Source organism: Balaenoptera borealis, assembly GCF_965194805.1.
Source record: "Balaenoptera borealis genome assembly, chromosome: X".
In the NCBI taxonomy this organism is placed as follows: domain Eukaryota; kingdom Metazoa; phylum Chordata; class Mammalia; order Artiodactyla; family Balaenopteridae; genus Balaenoptera; species Balaenoptera borealis.
This window is the reverse complement of record NC_138881.1, coordinates 43,387,957-43,408,704: the sequence shown is the minus strand read 5'-3', so window position 1 is coordinate 43,408,704 and position 20,748 is coordinate 43,387,957. Positions and strand designations below refer to the sequence as shown.

General features: G+C 49.6%; 1 protein-coding gene across 4 annotated transcripts; it reads right to left on the bottom strand.

The window, feature by feature from the left end:
* Positions 1 to 4,174: 4,174 nt before the first annotated feature.
* Positions 4,175 to 19,580, bottom strand: PPP1R3F (protein phosphatase 1 regulatory subunit 3F). Of its 4 annotated transcripts, none has more exons than XM_082376013.1 (4): positions 18,539 to 19,580; positions 8,972 to 9,027; positions 8,671 to 8,753; positions 4,175 to 5,943 (listed from the first exon to the last, which is right to left on the bottom strand). In XM_082376013.1, exons 1-4 carry the CDS (start codon positions 19,537 to 19,539, stop codon positions 4,648 to 4,650), a joined length of 2,436 nt encoding a protein of 811 aa, XP_082232139.1. In that variant the 5' UTR covers positions 19,540 to 19,580; the 3' UTR covers positions 4,175 to 4,647. The 4 variants fall into 4 exon arrangements, with proteins under 4 accessions (XP_082232139.1, XP_082232140.1, XP_082232142.1 ...); XM_082376014.1 differs by having other exon boundaries at positions 8,671 to 8,750; XM_082376016.1 differs by having other exon boundaries at positions 8,671 to 8,750; positions 9,127 to 18,539.
* Between the last annotated feature and the right edge of the window lie 1,168 nt (positions 19,581 to 20,748).

Here is a 20,748-nt window from a genome sequence, read left to right as displayed (position 1 = left end):
GGGACACGGGGGATCCCTGGTCGGGGAGCTGAGATCCCACATGCTGTGGGGCAACTGAGCCCGTGCGCCACAACAAAAGATCCCTCGTGCCACAAGTAAGGCCCGATGCAGCCCAAAAATAAATAAATAAATAAATAAATATTTAAAAAAATTAGAAAGCTCTTTTGTTTTGCCTTTCACATTTAGGTTTTCAATCAACCTAGTATTATTTTTATTTGTGTTGTGAGGTAAGGATCCAATTTCATTTTTTTTTTTTCTATATGGATAACTGATTGTTCCATTTATCAGAAGTCCAACCATTCCCCACTGGTTTCACAGTACCTCCTTGGCCACCTATTCTCTGTCTACATTATGAATGGGTCTGTTTCTGAGACCACTGGTCTTTCACTGGTCTATTTGTCTACCCTTGCAGCAATATCGCACCATCTTAATTGCTATACCTTTAAAATAAGTATGGGTGCCCTGGCTAGTTGGCACTTCCACATAAATTTAAGAATTAACTTGTTAGGATACACACACACGAATCTATTGAAATCATGATTGTATTTGTATTGAACCTATAAAACAGTTTAGAGGGAACTGACAGCTTTATGACATTGACTCTTCCATTCGATGAACATGTATATCTATTTATTTAGTCTTTTTTTAATATAGAGCTATTTATTTATTTATTTATTTATTTTTGGCTGCGTTGGGTCTTCCGTTGCTGTGCGTGGGCTTTTCTCTAGTTGCGGCGAGCGGGGGCGCCTCTTCATTGCGGTGCGCGGGCTTCTCATTGCGGTGGCTTCTCTTGTTGTGGAGCACAGGCTCTAGGTGTGCAGGCTTCAGTAGTTGTGGTGCATGGGCTCAGTAGTTGTGGCTCGCAGGCTCTAGAGTGCAGGCTCAGTAGTTGTGGCCCGCGGGCTTACTTGCTCTGCGGCATGTAGGATCTTCCTGGACCAGGGCTTGAACCCGTATCCCCTGCACTGGCATGCGGATTCTTAACCACTGCACCACCAGGGAAGTCCCTAAAAGCAATAGATTTTTAAATATGGATTTTGTATCAGAAATCTTCTTAAATTCTTAAAAATTCTAATAATTTATCCATGGACTATTTTGGATTTTCTAAATATACGGTGGTATCATCTACAAATAATGACAATTCTGTTCTTCATTTCCAATTTTTAAACATTTTATTTCTCTTCCTTGCCTTACTGTGCCTGCTAGACCCTCCAGTACAATGCTGAGCAGAAATGGTGATAGCAGGCATCCTTGCCACGTTCCAAATGTCAAAGCTCTTAACATTTCACTTCTGTCATTTACTGTAAATCTTTGTAGATACCCTTCAAGAAAATTTATTCAACTAATTTGCTAAGATTTTTAAAATCATGAATAGATGTCGAATTTTATCTAACCCTTTCTCTACATTCATTAAGATGATATTGGTTTTTCTCCTTTAATCTGCTAATGAGGCAAATTATGCTGATTGAGTTCAAATGCTAAACCATATCACAGGTTTACAATAAATCTAACTTGATCATATTATTCTTTTTTAATATATTGGACTTAGGCAGTGCTATAGACTGAATGTTTGTGTCCCCTCAAAATTCATATGTTGAAACCTAATCCCCAGTGTGAGGGTATTAGGAGGTAGGGTCTTTGGGAGGTGACTAGGTCATGAGAGTGGAGCCTTCATGAATGGTATTAGTGCCCTTATAAAAGAGACCCTAGGGCATCCCTGGTGGTGCAGTGGTTGAGAATCTGCCTGCCAATGCAGGGGACATGGGTTCGAGCCCTGGTCTGGGAAGATCCCACATGCCACAGAGCAACTAGGACCGTGAGCCACAACTACTGAGCCTGCGCGTCTGGAGCCTGTGCTCTGCAACAAGAGAGGCCGCGATAGTGAGAGACCCGCGCACTGCGATGAAGAGTGGCCCCCGCTTGCCGCAACTAGAGAAAGCCCTCGCACAGAAATGAAGACCCAACACAGCCAAAAAAAAAAAGAGACCCTAGAGAGCAACCTTGCCCCTTCACTATGTGAGGACACAGCGAGAAGACAGCCGTCTAGGAACCAGGAAGTTGGTCCTCACCAGACAGCAAATCTGCCAGCACCTTGATCTTAGACTTCCCAGCCTCCATAACTGTGAGAAATAGATGTTTGTTGTTTATAAGCCACCTAGTCTACACTATTTTGTTATAGTAGCCTGAACAGACTAAGACAGGCAGTTATCATTTAGCTTAAAATATTTACATCTATTTTCTTGAGATTGTTCTGTAATATTCTTTACTTACTCATCAGGTTTTAGTATCAAGGTTATAGCAGCCCCATAAATTGAATTAAGAATGCTCCCTCTTTTTCTACACTCTGGAATTGGTTTTATAAAATTGGAATTATTATTATTATAAATAATTATTATAAATTATAATTATTATTCCTGGAGTATTTCACCAGTGAAGCCATCTGAAGACAGTTTTGGCAAGTCATATGTCTGTAGTGATTTGTCCATTTTATCTAATTTTCAACCCAATTGGCATAAAGTTGCTTTTTTGGACATTGAGCAAATTGTCACATCAGTGGAGGGCCACAGACACATGCCCGGACTTTGATATTTGACAAAGTCAGAATATCCTCATTGAAAGGTGAAATATGGGTGTGTTGAATTTGTTTTCACTAGATGTTTTCCACTTCCAGACCTCTGCAATGCTATTCCTTCTTACTGGACTGCCCTCTCTTCCCCTTCATCACCTGGTGGATTCCTTCTTGCTTTGTGTGGTGTTTTTGTTGTTGTGTGTGAGGGTGGGGGGAGTTGGTTTGCTTGTTTGTGTGCCGCGCGGGTTGCAGGATCTTAGTTCCCCGACCAAGGATCTAACCCGGGCCCTGGCAGTGAAAGCACCAGGTCCTAACCACTGGACCACCAGGGAATTCCCACTTCTTGTTTTTTAAAATGCAGTTCAGGTACCACATCCTCCAAGAAGGCTTCCAGAGTCCCACAGTGGACTAAGCATCTGTCCTAGGGTCACCACAGCTCACTGGATCCATCACTGCTAATGTACTAACCACACTGCACTGAAATTCTTTCTCTGCGTCTGTCTCCCCCACTAGACTGTGGGCTCCTTCCTCTGTGTCCTCAGAGCAGAGCAGACGTCAACACTTGTGGAACTAAAGTGAGCTGTAACCACTGAATGACCAACTAAGTTCTCTAGCCGTGTCTCTATATTTTCCCACACACGTTTGTTTGTTCTTTTATTTCATTCAATAGGTATTTATTGAGAACTTACTATGTGCCAGGTAGTGTTCTAGAAGAGTGGCCAGTGAGGAAAGAGGAAAACTACGAGAGTGTGGTATCCTGGAAACCAAGTGAAGAAAGGATTTCAAGGTTGAGGAGATGGTTAACTGTGTCAAAGGCTGCCAATAGGTCAAGTAAGACGAGGTCTGAGACTTGACTGTTGATAGAACATTGTGAATATCATCAGTGACTTCAGCACTTTTGCTGAAGTGGTTGGGCAAAAAAATCCAATTGCGGTTAAGGAAAAGCACTGGAGCCCTGGGGGAGAAGGACTGAAGAAAGCTGGTATAAAGTTTTGCTGTGAAGGGAAGCAAACAAATATATTGTGCTTTATTTTGCTATGCAGAGTTTTTTATTTGCATGCAGTATATACATCTATCCTTTCTTTCAAAGCTTCTGGGTTTCCAGTTTTGAGTTAGAATGCAATGTCTGTGGACAGCAACTCTGAAATGAATTTTTCACAGCACATTAAGTCCTCTGTCCTTTCTGAGGCCTCCTCAGTCTTGAGGGCAGAGGGCTCTCCCTGCTAGTGTCAAAGGCTGTGTTTTGGGGTTTTTTTCCCACGAACCTCAAAACCTTGTGGCTGATTCACAACAAATATCCCCTCAACCACAGCTGACCACGTCATGCAGTCATGTATGTGACACCAAACACTCATGTGGCCACCATTCTTCCTCCCTCCCTGAATGTGGAAAAGACCAAAGGACCTGCCCCCCAAAGACCACCAGACCACATGGATTAGTACCACAAGATGAGGTGACACAGATCCTCAAGGACATATTGAAGCAGCAGCAGCAGGCAATGACCACATCCCACCCACCCCTACCCACTCCCCACCGTGGTCCTCCCACAGAACGTGACCACCCTGCACATTCAGACCCAAACAGGAGAACATTGCACAAGACACATCGTTTCTCATTGAGCTGTATTGTGGCATATAATAATAGGTACTCTATATAAATTAAATTAAAAATAAAGCTCCAGCAGGTTGCACAGGTTGGCTGTTAATAAATATATCTCTGGGTAATTGTGCCCCAAGACCAGCTCATGACCACTCTCCCTCATCCAGAGAATTATACAAAAATAAATACAGGCTTGGTGGGGGGGGCGGGATGGGAAGGGAGGACATGCCCAGTTCCATTCTGAAAGTTCTCACTCACACCATCCACCCATGCTGTTTCTCTCCACTGCTATCACCGCAGGGAGCCCCATGCTGACTGGAGAGCTAAGGGACAGGAAGGCCTCTCTCCAGTCAAGCATTCTCAGAAGCAAAGGACCCTTCGCTGTACAGGCCACACATCCCATCTGAACCCTCTGGGGGGAGGGGCTGCCCCTCCCCAGAGAGGGGGAAGCCTGTTATTGCTGATCTCACAAGCAGCTCCTACGAGAACCAGGCCAGAGAGAGGCACAGCACAAGCACCAGGAGGGACATACCACTGTTCAGAGCCACAGGGACCACCACCAGCCCAGCCAGGACCCCCAGAGTCTGGGTCAAGGGCCCCCAGAGCTGGGGAGGCAATACACACACACTCTCTGCAGGGGCTGCTAGGGTAGGAGACCTCTTTGGGGGCTCAAGGCTTGGGCCTGAACTCTCTTCATCCTGGGAGCTCACATGGGGCCTGGCCAGGCTGGAAGGACAGACTTCAGCCCCCAAGGGACCAAGGAGGGGGAGATCTTGCCCCTGCAGGACTGGAGCAGCTGGCTCCTTGCCAGATATGGAAACCGATCTGTCTGCCAACTCAGTGGTAAACTCCATCTGGACTTCTGTCCCCCCCGGTGACCCAGTCACCCCAGCTATCACCCTATTCACATGCAAAGAGTCAGAGTCCTTGCCCATCCCCTTCTCTGGAGCCCCAGTGAACTGACCCTCCATACTCAGAACCACAGGGCTGTTACATCCTGAGCCTTCTGCCCATGGGAGCCACACATCTCCCATAGTGGCTACCACAGGATGGGCCCCAGAGAGGATTTCCGGAGGCGATTCCTTGGGGGTGTCCCCTTCTGGGCTGGAGGGTATGATGGAGAGCCCCTCTTCCCCCTCCCCCTCCTCATCAGGGTCCTCGGTGTCCTTGATGAGCTCCACACCACGCCCCAGCCTGGCATAGTGCAGCGTGATCTCCTCAGCCAGGGCACTGTTCAGGGCCCGCTCGGGGCCAGGCCACTTCAAGATCAGGTCGCGGTCCGTGAGTATGCCCAGGGAATGGCTGGGAGACACCCCCCCATCTGTGGGGCCCTCCCCACCACCTCCTGCCCCACCAGCAGCCACGGCAGCCCGCAGGCGGCTCAGGTGGGACAGGTAGAGCTGCTCCAGCTCCTGGTCAATGGTGTCCTCGCCAAGCAGCTCCTCCAACCCACTCACGACCTCCAGACCCCCAGGGGGCTCATCCATGATAGCTCCCACTATGGGGTCCTTTCGGCCCCTTCCATTCTCTCTGGATACTTCCCACGTGGCCTCCACCTGTCGCTGGCTGGGTTCCAGGAAAGGCCCAGCTGCCCCCTCACTTGCATCGGGCCCCGAGGCCTGGTCCCTGGGAGAGCCACCCAGGCCACAGAGGGAGGAAGAGAGGGGAATCCTGATGGCCGGTGCCTGGGGGACCTCTGTGAAAGCCACAGGTGGACTGCTTCTGGGGACATCACCTTCCTCTGGGGGTTTGCCAGTCACTGTAACTTCAGAAACCTGGAGCCATAGGGGGAGGGGGGAGGGAGGGGAGAGAAAGGGAAGGGAATGAAGAAGAGGAGGGGATGGGACAAGCAGAGACAGTGAGAACTGGTGACAGCCCACATCCAGCCCCACAGGTGTTTCCAAATGAAAACTCTGTAAAGAACTATAAACTCCAAAGACTATGTCTACATTAAAATAACAAAATTAGATGGAATAAAAGGGGGCTTCCTGTAGATCATAAAGCTGAGGAATTCAGTGGGCACCAATATCTGGTGAATGATTATCAGTAACTACTGTTGGTTGACCTCCAAAACATATCCAGAATATCCATATGAATTCATGTATTTTCTCCTTTAAAAAAAATTTATTTCCTAGCTCTGTCTTTTGACAAGTCCTAGAAACAATTACCAATCTAGTAGCAACAAGCACATCTAGCACCCAGATCTTGGTTTCTAAATACCATTCTCCACTAAAAGGAATCAGGGCTCCTGAAATAAATGACTGTTTCCAGGCTTGGGGCAGAGAAAGTACAAGATGAGGCTGGGACATATTGACATACCAGAATGTGAGAAAGTGCTCAAAGAATGTTGGGGATGTATCAAAAGAACTCTAGAGCCAATGGAAATAAGCTCCCACTGGCCAGAGACAGTTCAATTTAAGTGTCAAAATAAATAAATAGGTGCAATGGGTTGAAACTCATCAAATATGTTTAAAATTCATGAGTTATTAATGCCACCCCAAAACTTAAATCCCTTAATTGGTCACCTTTGGAGAAGTTCATTTCTTCTGAAAACTGGTAAATAAAAGGGAAGTTTTTAAGTATTTATCCAGCTTTTTCTATACAAACCATATACCCTCAGGGCATATATGCTCAAGGTAGCCAAATAGTTGATGTGAGAAAGTTTTTCTTTAGAGAAGAATTCCAGCTAATAAATAAAATGGAAATAGAATTAAGTAGAATCAATTCTATTTAAATTAATTTAATAATAACAGGTTATATTTAATAAAAGTAATAGTTTACTAAATTAAATTAATTAAATTTAATACTAGATCAAATTAATTAAATAGAATAAATTAATAAAAATGGAGTAGAAATGTGTTTCCACGTGGATGAAATCAGCCAAATCCAGACTGTGGGAAACTCTATAGGACAAACAAGGCTTCTTCAACAAATAAATTGCAAGAAAAGTGAGACAGATTTAAACATCTAAAAAGACGCATCAACCAAATACAATGTGTTGACCTTGTTTGGACCCTAAAACACTTATGAGACAAGGAAATTTGAACACTGACCAAATATTTGATGACCCTAAGGAATTATTGTTAATTTTCTGAGGGGTAATGTGGCATTGTGGGGGTTTTTTTAAGAGTGCTTAATTTTCTGAAATACAAACCAAAGAATTCATGGATGACATAAAGTCTGGATTTTTTCCAAAATAATTCCATAGGGAAGGTGAGAGGAGGGGGTGGGGTATAGAAAAAAGTAGGAACGGACCTGTTGAAATTTGTTGAAGCTGGGTGATGAGTACATGTGGGTTCATTATACTGGTTTCTTTACTTTTATTATTTATTATTATTATTATTTTTGGCCACTCGCATGGCATGTGGGATCTTAGTTCCCCGACCAGGGATCAAACCCATGCCCTGTACAGTGGAAGCGCAGAGTCTTAACCACTGGACCGCCAGGGAATTCCCGGTTTCTTTACTTTTATATGTTTGAAAATCTTTGTAATAAAAAGTTAAAACACACACACACACACACACACACACACACACACACACACACACACACTTACATCTCTAGAATCTCTCTTATCTCCCTGCCAGCACCAGCATCACTCACCTGGACCACTGCAGTGGCCTCCTCCTCAGGGTCCCCGGGCTTCCACCCTCAACCCTGCAGTCTATTTTCCTCACAGCAGCCAGAGGAAGCCTGTTAAATCCTAAGTCAGATCATGGCCCTCCTCTGCTCAAGACCCTCCTGCGGCTCCCCTGTCATTCGTGGTAAAAGCCAGAGTCCTCTGCATGGCCCGTGAGGCCTCACACGATCTGTGCCTCCACCTCTCCCACCTCACCTCCTGCGGTTCCCCCTCACTCACTCTGCTCCACTGCACGGCCTCCTCCTCCTCCCTGTTCCTCACACATATTAGCCACGGCCCCGCCTTGGGGACTTTGCACTTGCCTGAGATGTTCTTCCCTTACCTTAGTTATCCACATGCCTCACTATTCCACTTTCTTCAGATCTTCTCTCAAATCTCACCGACCACCAAGGCCTTCCCTGGCCACCCAATCTGAAGTTGCAAACGTCTTCCCTCCCCCAAACCCCCGCCCCGACACACACACACACATACACTCTCTCTCTCTCTCTCCTTATCCCTTTATTTCTTTTGGCCTTAGCACTCATCATCACCTAAAATACCATATATTTTAACTACTATTTTGTTTTATTATGTCTCAGTCCACTAAAATGTAAGTGAGCCCCATGAAGACAGCGTTTGGGTCATTACTGTATTACCAGTGTCCCTAACAGTCCTTGGCACAGAGCAAGCACTCAATAAATACTTGCTAAACTAACAAATGACATTTCTATAAGCCCAGGCGAATAACTGCATTCTACCCTTCTGCCACCAAGTTCTGATTTGGGGGGCCACCCCCCAACCTAGGGCAGACCCAGAGCAAGTCAGTCCCCACCACCCAGCCTCCCGTCGGGCTGTCCATCCAGAGGCTGCCAGGCCTGCTTACCTGAAGTGTCATCTGGGGCCATGGACGGAGAGGCGTGGGGGCCACCAAGGGACCCACTGACTCCTGGACATCAGGACGCTCTGCTGGAAAGAAGAGGACAGCGTCGGGGCCAGGCAAGGGTATAAACAAGCCTGGTTTGGTTAAGAAAATATACTCTTCTAGCCAACTGGCAGATTTGCCTCTGAAGCTTTCTGCGACAGTCTAAGGCAGGAGGTGCCTCTTAATTTGTGGAGAAAGAAAAGGGGAGGAAGAAAGAAATGGTAAATATAAGCTAAAAGTCCCCAGCCTGCCAATCGCTTACCCACAGCAGGGGTATTATCGTCCGCACTCTTCATCCTCAGCTCCTCCTCGTTAGGCCTGTGGGGCGGAGGAGAGAATGCATGGATCTGATGCCCTGAAAGGCCGGTTCTGCCACCTACCGGCACCTCCTGAGCCTCTCTGCTGGCCCACCCTCACCTGACGGCTGCTGTTTTCTCTTCTGCTGCCTCTTTCTATCCTCTGGTCATAAAGTCCTACACACTCACTGTAGAAAATTGACGAAATACAGGAAAGCGTAAGGAAGCAGGAGAAAAGTCACGCATCAGCCAGAGGCAACCACCGTTACCATTTTGGAAAATTTCATTCCACACATTCTGTGAATCGCTTAGATTCTGCGGGCATAATTTTGCAGCTGGCTTTGTCCATTTAACAGTAAGAAGCAGCATTACATACTTTTGTAAACATTTGAAATGGTTGCTTACTACCCCTATCACATGGGCTGACCTTAATGTACGTAGCCATTCCCTTCCTACTAGGCAGCTAGGTTGTTTCCTTCATCTTGCTCCCACAAAGCAGACTTCGGCAGACATCATTGGGCAGAGCTTAATGAACATTTTGGATCATTTCTTTAGAGTATATTTCTGGCTGTGGAGGAAACCATCTTTTCCAAGAAAGGGCAAGCGAGGACTGTGGGGCACAGGAAACAGCAAAGGGAAGGAAGGAAGCAACTGAAGAATGGGAAGGAGGTCAGCAGAAAAGGCAGTAACCCGAGATCACAGAGGCCTAAGGTCCCTCTGCCAACCCTCCACCCATCGCCATATCAGCCTGGCAGGGCACTTAACCTCCCTGAACCTCGCTCTCCTCACCTTAAAATGGAGCACAGGGGAGCCAGGATGTGTACACCAAGCACAGGGCAGTCGAGGGAAATGAGGACATCAAGCCAGACACCAGGGCCTGGCACAGAGCAGGGGCTGAATCAAGCATAGATATTTGTTGGTCTTTTTTCCTCATTTGCCAGGCAAGTCAGACCCCAGGGTCTGAGTGGCGGAAACCAAGGGTATTTCAGCCAGTCCCTGCCAGGGGTGAGGGCATGAGGATCATGGAGAAATCGCTGCTCTCATTCTCACCAATAAGTATCAACTGCTTACAAATTAAGGCAGATGAGGGAACCATTAACTAAAACACATGCGGAGACCTGAGAACAGCTGAGGCAATAGCTCAGACCTTTTTTCTTCCTCAGAAGTAACAGGATGATGTTGACATTTCTGGAAGTGGCTGCAACTTTTCTGAAAACACACAATCAGTTACCTTCACAATTACCTACAGAAACAGAATATCACTAGCTGACCTGAATATAGTGCTTACTATGGTACTTCGTAGCAGAGCTTCACATATATTCATTTAATTCTCATGAGAACCCTATGAGATAGGTACTTTTACTCTTTTGAAGTAGGCAGTTTTATTATCCTCATCTTACAGATGGTGAAACAGAAGCCAAGTAAATGGCTCAAGGTCATGCAGCAAAGATCGAAACCCAGGTCATTCAGCTCCTAACTCTGTGCTCTCAACCAACAAACTGCTGCTTCTTGGATGACGGAGGCTGGGGTCTTACCACAGCCCCACCTCCAGTCCTTTCCAGGGCAGATAGAAAGAGGCAGCAATAATGGACAAGATCACTCCCTCCACCTTCATTCAAGCTTTGCTTTTGATCTGCCTTTTGCCCACACCCTCATTCCCAGTTTCCCTGCCTTCAGGGGACATGTGGCTAGGAGACCACCAGAAACAGAAATGGCTGCAAGAACTGGTTTTTATTAGCACCCTTGGGGAGGAAGCTTGAACCATGTACATGGATCTAGAGTCTGGAAGATCCGGAAGGGACCGTCTGGTTTTCTCCACAGACTAGGGCTCACACATCACACCAGAGGTATTTGAGTCAGAAGACTACAGGGCATGAAGTAGGTGACTCCAGGAGCCCAGCCATCAATTCCTGCACTTCACGGATGAGAAAGGGGGATTCGGAGCAAATTGGCTTGGTTCTGCACCAGTCCCCTTAGTAGGTCAAAAATCCAGGTCTTTGGATTTGTGGCCCAACACAATTTCTGCTGACTTCTTTTGCTGGTGTAGTCCTTCATTAGAGAAAATGTCATCTTCCTAGGGTCTTCTAAAGCAAGCATCCTCAAGACCCACAAACAAACAGAGAGGCAGCCCTCCTCTCAGGGCAGGGCTAGGCAAGCCTTCCCCTGCCATCTGGCCCAGTGCAGGTGCATGACAACCAGGCTTCTAAAAGCTACTCCAGAGTCCTAGATGTACATGAGAGAGAAGAGAGGGGAACTCAGGACGCAGCCAACCAGCAGGAAAAGAACTCCATGGTCCATTTGAAGGAAAAAGAGAGAGAAGAAAAACAAATACAAAACAAATCCTTCAGCCCCCAGAACATCTCTTCCAAAGCCGGGGAGGGTGAGAAGAGGCGGAACATCCAAAAATCACATCAAGCAATTCAGCCAATCCCAAAATCCACGAAGTCGGCAGAAGTACACAGGTCACTCTCCCTACTTCCAAAGTCAGAGAGATGAAAGCAGGAGGCACAGCATCTATTGTTCACCTCCTCCACCGTGGGCCCTTTTCATTGATACACCAAGTCATTTGAAAACCCTCACATCTATCCTTCAAAGCAACACCCTTCCCTTTGCAGAAACTGTTCCCAAATGCAGAAACTGAGGCTCAAGGAACAGTATCTACACCCACTAACTACTAACTACACACCACACTGATAACATCCAAAGAGGGTTCCATTTTGAAGACAGTGTGTGAAACTGTGGGCTTAAAAAAAAAAAAAGAACACTAAATATCCTTGAACTGTCTTTCACAGTAAATATTCGGAGGCAGCTATGACTTTAATCAAAAGGAGGATAGTGAAAGAAATGGAGTACAAATGTATACTGACTCACTAATCAGTAACAGAGAAGAGGGGTTCTTAGAAAAATGGGGAGGGAGGAGATTAAGAACAAAACTGTACCTCCCGTATGCTTGCTAATTTTCGAGAAGGAAACTTGCTCTTTTGGCACCAACCCCACACACGCCACGTGGTATTGCCTCAAGGGCAGTGGGCAGTCACGAGCTGTAGCACAGACCAGGGGGCATCTTGGGCACTCATCCTCTGGGTGCTCTCGCGAGAACTAGTCAAGACAGTGTAGTCTAGGATGGGCCGTGTCAGGCCTGCACGCCTGTCTCCTGGGCGTGAGAAGTCTTCCTGCCATCAGGAGACTCAATGGCCTCTGACCTCAGACGGCACCCAGGGAGACCAGGGGGTGAGATTTCAGAAAGAGGTGCTGTGGGCCCCAGCCTAGGCCAGCCAAGACAGAACAAAAAAGTCAATCGCCACAGTCAGAGAGGGAGTGAGCAAGTGAGGGCTGACAACCTCTGTGGAGAAGAGCAAAGCAGACTTTCAGAGCAGTCACATCACTGCCACCACCACCCAAGTCCTCTGAGAGCGCCCCCAACACTCGTGTTTTCAAAGAACCTGGCCAGCCCAAAGTGGGTCATGCGCTGAAACCCAAAGGGAAACTCAGCAGACCCCAGCTCCCATGCAGTCAGCCTGAAGATAATGCTGACTCTCCGAGGGGACAGGTGGCTTCGGAAATCTGCCCGAGATACTTGGAATCCCAGTTACCCTGAGCCATCTGCTTTCTGAAAACAACAGGGTTTGAAGGAGGCTGTGAAAGCCACCAAGTTATGTGGGGTACTGCTCTGTCTTCCCCAGCTAGTCTGTGTCAGTGTCAGTTCTGGGACTTACGGACAATCCAGTAGGGCGGAGGGAAGAAGCTGAGCAGTTTGTTGTGCTATGAGCTTCTGCTACAGCAATGACTTCATTCATTTGGCCATGACCCACGGTAAGAAATACATTTTACATCATAACCCAGCACACACCCATATATACATCTCTCTGAAAATCAGTTGTTCTTTGAATGAGACAACACTTACCTTTACTACGTGTTGTGATGCACTCATTATTTTCTATGCTATTTTTTTAATGTTTGTTGGAATCCAGTAAATGTATTTCACATCTTAATAAAGGGTCATGACATGTAGTTTTGAATAACCCCAGCTCTGCCACCTACCAGCTGTGTGACCTGGAGCAAGTTACTTAACCTCTCTGTGCCTCCGTTTCCTCATCTGTGAAGAGGGTATAATAGTAATACTTACCTCAGAGAGCTGTTAGGCAGATTGAGGAAATATTTGAAAGTCGCCTTTAAAGTGCTTAACAAACAGTACTCCACTCCAAATTCCCACTGAGAGAAACTGAGGCTCTGAAGAGGAAAGCAACTTGCCCAGCATTGCCCAGCTGGTAAGACACATCACCCAGCCTGGCACAGCAGTTGAGAACTGGGGCACCAGAACAGGAGCACCCAGCTCAAATCCCGGCTGTGCTGCTTTCATAACACGTGGCCTCAGGCCCACATCCTCGACCATGATGCCCTATCAGTTTTCCGTGGAATAAAAGAGGATCACTTTCACACTAAAATCCTCACTCCAGACAACTAAGATGACCCCTGGCCCATCCTGTTTCGACTTTGATTGTTCTGATTTCCCAACTGCCAACTCAGATAGCAAGTTGGGTCCCCATCCATTCGGCTACAGGTACACCTAAAAATCATCGAGGGCTTACTGTGCATCAGCCCAGGGACAGACTCTGGAGACACAATGGTGAGCAAACCCGACTAGGAAGCTTACAATTTAGCGTGCAGGAAGACATCAAAAAAAGATACTCACACTCATTCTTTCAACAAACATTTATTGAGCACCTGTTAAGTGCCAGGCACCGTGGCAGGCCCTGTGGGAATACAGTGGTGAACAAAAGCAGACCATGTCCCTACCCCTCACGGAGCTTACAGTCTAGCAGGGCAGAGAGGGTCATCCGATAATCCCCTAATGAAGGTCTAACTACAAACTGAGGTCAGGGCCTTCAGAAAAGGAAAGACTGCCCTAGAACAAGGGGCCTTGGCCCAGACTACAGGGTCAGGGAGGGCTTAAGATGCTTAGAAGGAAAATGAGCAATGGAGGGGTCAGGGAGTGAGGGGCTGCTGAGGACTCTAGGGGGGAGGTGATGGAGTCAATCTCGAACAACGGGAGTTTGAGGCATCTTTGGGACATCAGCCAAGTAGAGATACCGAGTTTGTATGTATGAGGCTGAAGAAAAGAGTAGGGAGAAAGAGAAGAACCAGAGAGTTCAGAGGAAAAGCAGCAGAGTGTGGTCCCAAGGCAAGGGAAGAAAGTGTTTTAAATAGGAGTGCTCAACCACTTCAAGAAGAACACCAAAAAACCACCTGTGGAATCTGGCAGATGCAGGGGCAGAAGTGAGTGGAGAAGACAAGTGTAGGCAACTCTTTAGAGGGGGGTCGACAGTGAAGGGGAGAAGGGTGATTGGGTGCTGGCCAGGAGCAGTGGGGACAGAGGTGGGGTCAAAGGACAGATTTCTAAGACAGCAGAGACACTGGCATGTATAAAGGCCAATAGAGAGGCTCAAGCGAGGAGGGCAGTGAAAAGCTGCCAGGAGAGAAAGGGTAACTGATTATGTCAGGTTCTGGAGCAAGTGGCAGAAAAACGGAACCCAGAGCACAAGTGGGGAGACTGGCCTGAGGGAGGAAAAGGGCCCCCCTCCTCCCCTGTAACACAAAGGAGGGAAATCAGTTTGCAGGCTTGGGGGCTACAAGTTGTGGGGAGTTCCATTCTTATGGTTTCTACTTGTTTTTTTGAAGCAGGAAGTCTGAAGGTGAAGAACATATGAAAGAGTCACCTCAGGGACGAGACAAGAGTGGATCAGAATAAAACAGTAGGACTGCCAGGCAGGGTGGAAAATGATCCTGGATTTGTGGCAATGCTCATCTCCTCTGCTCTATGACATTCTCTAATGGGGCTTGCCTGCTTGGCTGGTCAGTTGCTATAAAAAGACCCGGGCCTGAGGTGGTTGGGATGGACAGGCTTCCAGGAGGAAGCACTCTTAGAACTGAAGGATCAAAATGAGACTGCAGTGGGCACCGGACCAACATTCCTGATGAGGGAAACAGCATGGACAAAGGCCCTGAGGCAGGAAAGGGCAAAGCACCTTGGAAAGACCACAGTGACAGAACCTCAGAAGGCAGAGGATGGCATGAAGTGAGAGTAGCTGCCCTGGAGGCCAGACTGGGGGAGAGGTCAGAGGGTGCTCAAAAGCCATGCTGTAGCTTTCTTGGTCTTTATTTTTAAGAGGAATAGGACACCTCCCAAGGGTGTTAAGCCAAGGCAGACCCGGAGGGCTCTCCTCCCCACACCAGCCCTGGGATTTTGGACTCTGGGAGCCTCAGTTTGCTCATCCAGAAAAGAGGGATCGAAACCATCTATCTCACAGGGAATGTTGAAGGGATCAGATGAGACCGTACACGCAAATACTCCGCAGGGTCTCTGCCAGGTCTTGTACAACAAACCCTCCATCCCTGCCCCTCCCACCCGGTTCCACCACCGGCCCTTTGACATCTTAGCGCCAGTCTGCAGCTTTGGCCCTGTTTGAACCTAGCACTGTGCCCAGCACATGGTAGGCCCTCAATAAATGCTTGTTGATGGATCAGCTCTAAGCCTAAGGGTTATCAAAAGCCTGGTCCAGCAACTCGAGGAATGCAGCCATTTCAGTTTCTGAGCTGTATCCCGAGGGCTAGCACAGACTTCTCCCGTGTCCCCACGTGACGTGGCTGTGCTGGTGCACAGTGGACCTGCAGGCAACACTTCCTGAATGGGAAGCCCTCTACAACAGGGCTCCCGCAGGCTGAGGCTATCCCCTAAGATCCTCTACCATCTCCCAGAAGGGCTGGGTCGCAGGGAGCGGCTGTTCTCCAACAGCACTCCAAGTCACCGGCAGCACGCAAGTTTTAAAACAATAATAAGTTGAAAGGTACTCGCCAAGAAAGCCACCGACCTACAAAGAAAATCTTATCGCTGATCTTGCAATGAGCACCAACCTCCCCTTTGCAAGAGCTGAGATCAAGATAAAGAAGCTATCAAAAAGCCATCTGCCCACTTAAAATAATATCACAAGTCATGTTAGGAACCACAGACCTGGGGCCAGATACCAAAACAATTGTCTGAACGGGCTGCTTCAATTTCTCCTTAAAACCACCCATGTATTTTAAAAGAAAAACACCCTCTCCGCCCACCTTGGCCCTGCAAGCTTTTGACTTCTCTGTTCCCTTCCGTTCACACTCTAAAATGACCAAACTCTGTTACCCAAACTGTCGCGTCTTACAGACAAGGCTCCCACGACAGCCAGCTGGAATGACGACTCGGGAAAAGTGACAGAAATTAAGGCGAGGGGCACTGGAATGGCTGGATATCTTGATCTGGGTGATGCTTTCACAAGGGCATACATATGTAAAAATCTATTGAGCTTCACACTTAAGATCAACAGAAGGAAAGCAAGGCATGCTAAGAACATGGGAACACCTGGAGTGAAATGCAGAATTTGCCCTGAATCCTATCAGGCCTTCAAGAGGAACAGTAGTTTTTAAAAAACGTTCCTACCGTCTCCTCCCTGGTCCTATCACTCACTAGCTGAGTGTACCTGAACAAGCTGGCTCACTTCTCTGAGCTACCTCGGTTTCCCCCTCTATTAAATGGGCATAACCATAGCACCTACACCACACAGCATGCACAGCGGGACTCAGGGGAGAACAAACTTGAAGCTCTCAACACAGAGATCGTTAAATGTTGGCCACTGTTAATCTTTCAAAGCTACCACCATGCTTCAGTTACCTTGCCCATGCTTGCTGCGTCCAATCCAAGCACACAAATTGACTGTCATTCCCCTTTAGCAGATGAGAAAACGGAGGCTCACAGATGAAGAAACTGAGGCAAGGCTACACAGCTGGTGATGGACAGAGCAGAGTTTGGGAGGGGAATCCAAGGAACTATCTGTGATTCCCTAAGCATTAATACTGACACCTATACGGCACTACTAAGAGCCAGGCTTGGTTCTGAGTGCTCTTACTCATCTCCTGTGAAGTGGCTGCAATAATTATCTCTGCTTTACAGATGAGGGTACTGAGGCACAGTGCGGTTAAATGAGTTGGCCAAGATCATAAGGCCAACAGATGACAGGACTGGGATTTGAACCCAGACACTGATATCAGAATCCACACTCTTACGCCTGTAAGGAAAGCCATGCTGCCTACCCTGCTCAGATAGTCCCAGGTTACTGTTACCAACACAGGTTGGTAAGTAGGTACTTGTCTGCTTGCTCACTTACCCAGGCACATCTGCCCACCAGCCCCAAGCTAGACCTTTCTGAACTACTCACAGCCTAAGGCCCTTCCAGAATCACAAACATCTTGCTGCAGCCAGAGGCTTCTGATCAAGCATATACAAGGTCCAAACAGCATTTTCCCATTCCCATTTCCAGTCCTCCCAGGAGCAGGGAAATGTATGCATTTCCCACACGTGCTTGGAGAATCTACTTATCCCAGGTTAGACTTAGGTTATTCCCCCCAAAATCAGGCCTAGCTGCTACTCTTGAAGAACTCATGGCTTGATAGAAAAAACCTAGGAGAATCTTGTATCAGGGGCTTCTGGGGTTAAGTGGTTCCTTCTCCCAGGCCCTGAATGGTCACAGGTGGTACAGCAAAAACAAAGGTAAAGAGCTTCCAGTCCAGGCCCATCTGGTTCTGCCTCTGCCAGAGCCACTGCTTCCTGTGAGAGCAGGGGCTCAGCCCCTCAACTCCACAGGCGATATCAGACTAAATTAGAGCGAAACAGTAAGGAGAGTGCACAGGCTTCAAGGTCAGACATGGCCCAACTGGAAAAGCCAGGAGCCATCACTTCCTCAACCAGTTGCTCCCTCTAGAACCCTGGCTTCCTGCTCCGTCAAATGGGGATCAGATTCCCTGCCTCCCACTGGTAAGGACCTTGGTCCACACTACCATATCACTGCAGTTCTCTCCGCTCCAGCACACTACCCTTCATTCACACCAGATTCAGTCCCACCTCAGGACCTTTGCACTTGCTGTTCGCTCTCCCTAGAACACCTCTGCTCCCATTATGTGTGCAAAACTATTCGTCTTTATCATTCAAGGCTCAGTTTAAACAGTACCTCCTCAGAAAGTCCTCCTTGTTCCCTTTTCTACAAACTCTCTCCCTCCTCATATCTGGGCATAACTCTTATCAGCATCCAGGACTCACTTCCTCGAAGGCCTTCCCCAAACACCCTACTTAAAGCAGCTATTCCCTCCCAAACTGTCCCCTTACTCTATTTTACTTTCCTCTCAGCAGCTAAACTTATTCGTCTGTATCTTATCCACCTGCTGGTTTTTTCAAACTGTCTCTCATAAAAGCCTGTATGCTCCTTGAGGGCAGGTAAGATGTCTGTCTTGTTCAGGGCTTTACAGTGCAATTCAATAAATGAATGAAACCCCAGTAATTAAAACACAGCCTAGCACATGTTTGGTCTCCATTACTCTTTGACCGACTGACTGAATGCGCCCTCCTCCCTGTCCTGGAGAGCAGGCCTCAGGGGCTCCTGGGTCGGAATGCTTGTCCTCCATCCTAAACACAGCCCTGCGTTGGCGGAGGTGGCGCTGGCAGACATTACCTGCGCCTCACCGGCTTCATGCAGCTCTTCAGCTGCCTGGCCTCAGCCTCCACGGGACCCTGGCACTCGGGCTGTGGCTCCAGCTGCTGCAGCTGCTGCTGCTGGGGCAGCCCTTCGGCATCAGTGGGTGTGGGAGCGGGTGCAATCCGGAGCAGGACTGTGTAGTTGCGGCCGTGGTTGTTGGCCCAGAAAGTGCCCTCGGGGGTCTCATAGCGCACCACGAAGTCCAGGCGCGCCCCATCGCCCGCACCCTCAGCAAAGGGCAGCTGGAAGGCAAAGCGGTCGGTGCGGCCGCCGTCGTCGGGCGAGGAGGCGGGCGCCTGGCCGGGGCCCAAGCCAAGGCCCAGATCCAGGATGGGATCTCCTGCTCCTGGTCCTCCCGCTCCTGCCCCCGGCGGGCTGCGCGGGACGTAGCGCGCTGGGTGGTCGCAGAAAGAAGCCCAGCCGTCGTGTGAGGCCCGCACGTGCACCGCCTTCTCGAAGGAGCGGTTCAGCACGCGGACCAACCCGCGCAGCACCGGCGGGCGCCCCCCAGGCACCCACACCCCGGCACCCCCGGGGACCGCTCCGGGAGGCGGCAGCAGTGCCTCCAGCTCCACCATGACGCGCCCCAAGCGCTCCAGACGGCCCGGCGCGGGCGGCAGCGAAAATGTGGGCACCAGGTAAAACCCCCCGCCAGCGGGAACGGGGCACAGCAGCGAGGGCTCGGGGCAAGCCTCCTCTTCCTCCTCCCCTTCATCCCCATCCTCGCCATCGTCGTCCTCGTCAGCCCCGCCGCCGACGCCATCTTGCCCGGCCGCCACCGCCATCTTGCCCGCCCCGGGCCCGCCCCACGGCCGGTAGCGGCGCAGCTGCGCCAGCGGCAGCCCCAGGGCCTCGTCGGCGAACAGCACCCTCCGCGGGGCCACCGCTGCCTCGACTGAGGTGCGGGGCTCGCCCGCGGCAGGCGAGGGGGGCGCGGGATGCCGCAGCGGGGGCTCCACAGGGGCCGTGCGCGCCATATCGGCGGCGGCGGCGGCGGCACCGACGGCACCGGCAGCGGGACCGGCGGGGGCAGGGCCTGAAGGGGCGGGCAGCCAATGGGAAGGCCAGCGCCGGGGGGAGGGGGATACGACTCACGGGGGGGCGTAGGCGGCGAGACGACAGGTAGAGCGGAGAGCCAATGGGGAGCCGCGCACGCGTGACGTAGACGGTGAAGCGAGTGCAGGGGAAGCACGCAGCCAATGGGGATACCCGAGAGTGGGCGGTGTAAGAGGCGGGATGATTGGGGAATCAATGGGGACGCGTGAATGGGGGGGGGGGGTGCGGGGTCCGGGATGAAGAGAGCAGAAGTAGGACAGCTAATGGGGAAGTGTGAGCGGGAGCGGCGTGGGAGCGGCGGGGAAAACGGAATGGCTACAGGCGATGGGGGCAGCAGGGAGCGAACGGAGAGGCCGGAAAAGTAGGAGATCCGTGGGTTGCGTATGTAGTGGGACGGAAGGTAGAGACAGCGAACAGCCAATGGGGAGCCGCGCGCAGGTGACGTAGAGGAGGGATGACGATAATGGCTGCAGCGAGCCAATGGGGAGTCTTGTGAGTGTGCACTACACCTTCAAGGGGCGGTGCCAGGGAGGAACTAGCCAATACGGAGACTGGTGACCAAGAGGTGACCAAGAGGCGGTATGTGAGCGGCCTCGGAGGCGGGACTGGAGGGGAAGAGCCAATGGAGTGGGTGATGAAGGCGAGAGCGAGGAAGAGAGGTAGCAGATAGCCAATGGGGGAGTCAGAGTGAAGGCAGTTGAGACCTCAAGGGGCAGTGCAAGAACGGGATGAACCAATGCCGAAGCTAGAAAGTGTAGCGGGACAGAAGGACCCAGAGGTGGGACAGGAAAGAGCGGAGCCAACGGGGATGTTGTAGCTGGTGTGAAGGAGGGGATGAACAGCCAATAAGGAGGGTAGAGGAGAGGCAGGTTCGTAGGCCGTCTGAGCTGTAGAGTGGTCGGGCCTCTGAACCGTAGAGTGCAGGCAGCCCTTAGAAAGAGTATGCCTCTCATGGATGGCTTTACCTTCTCCTTAACCCTCCGTGACTCCCTATTGCCCCAGGGCTATGAATGCCCAGAGCCCCTGAAGACCTAGACTGCATCCTGGTGTGAGATCTGAGAAAGCAAAACGGACTCTCCTGTCGCAGTTAGTGGGTCTGCCCTACCCAGCTCCGAGCCTTTGCTTGAGCG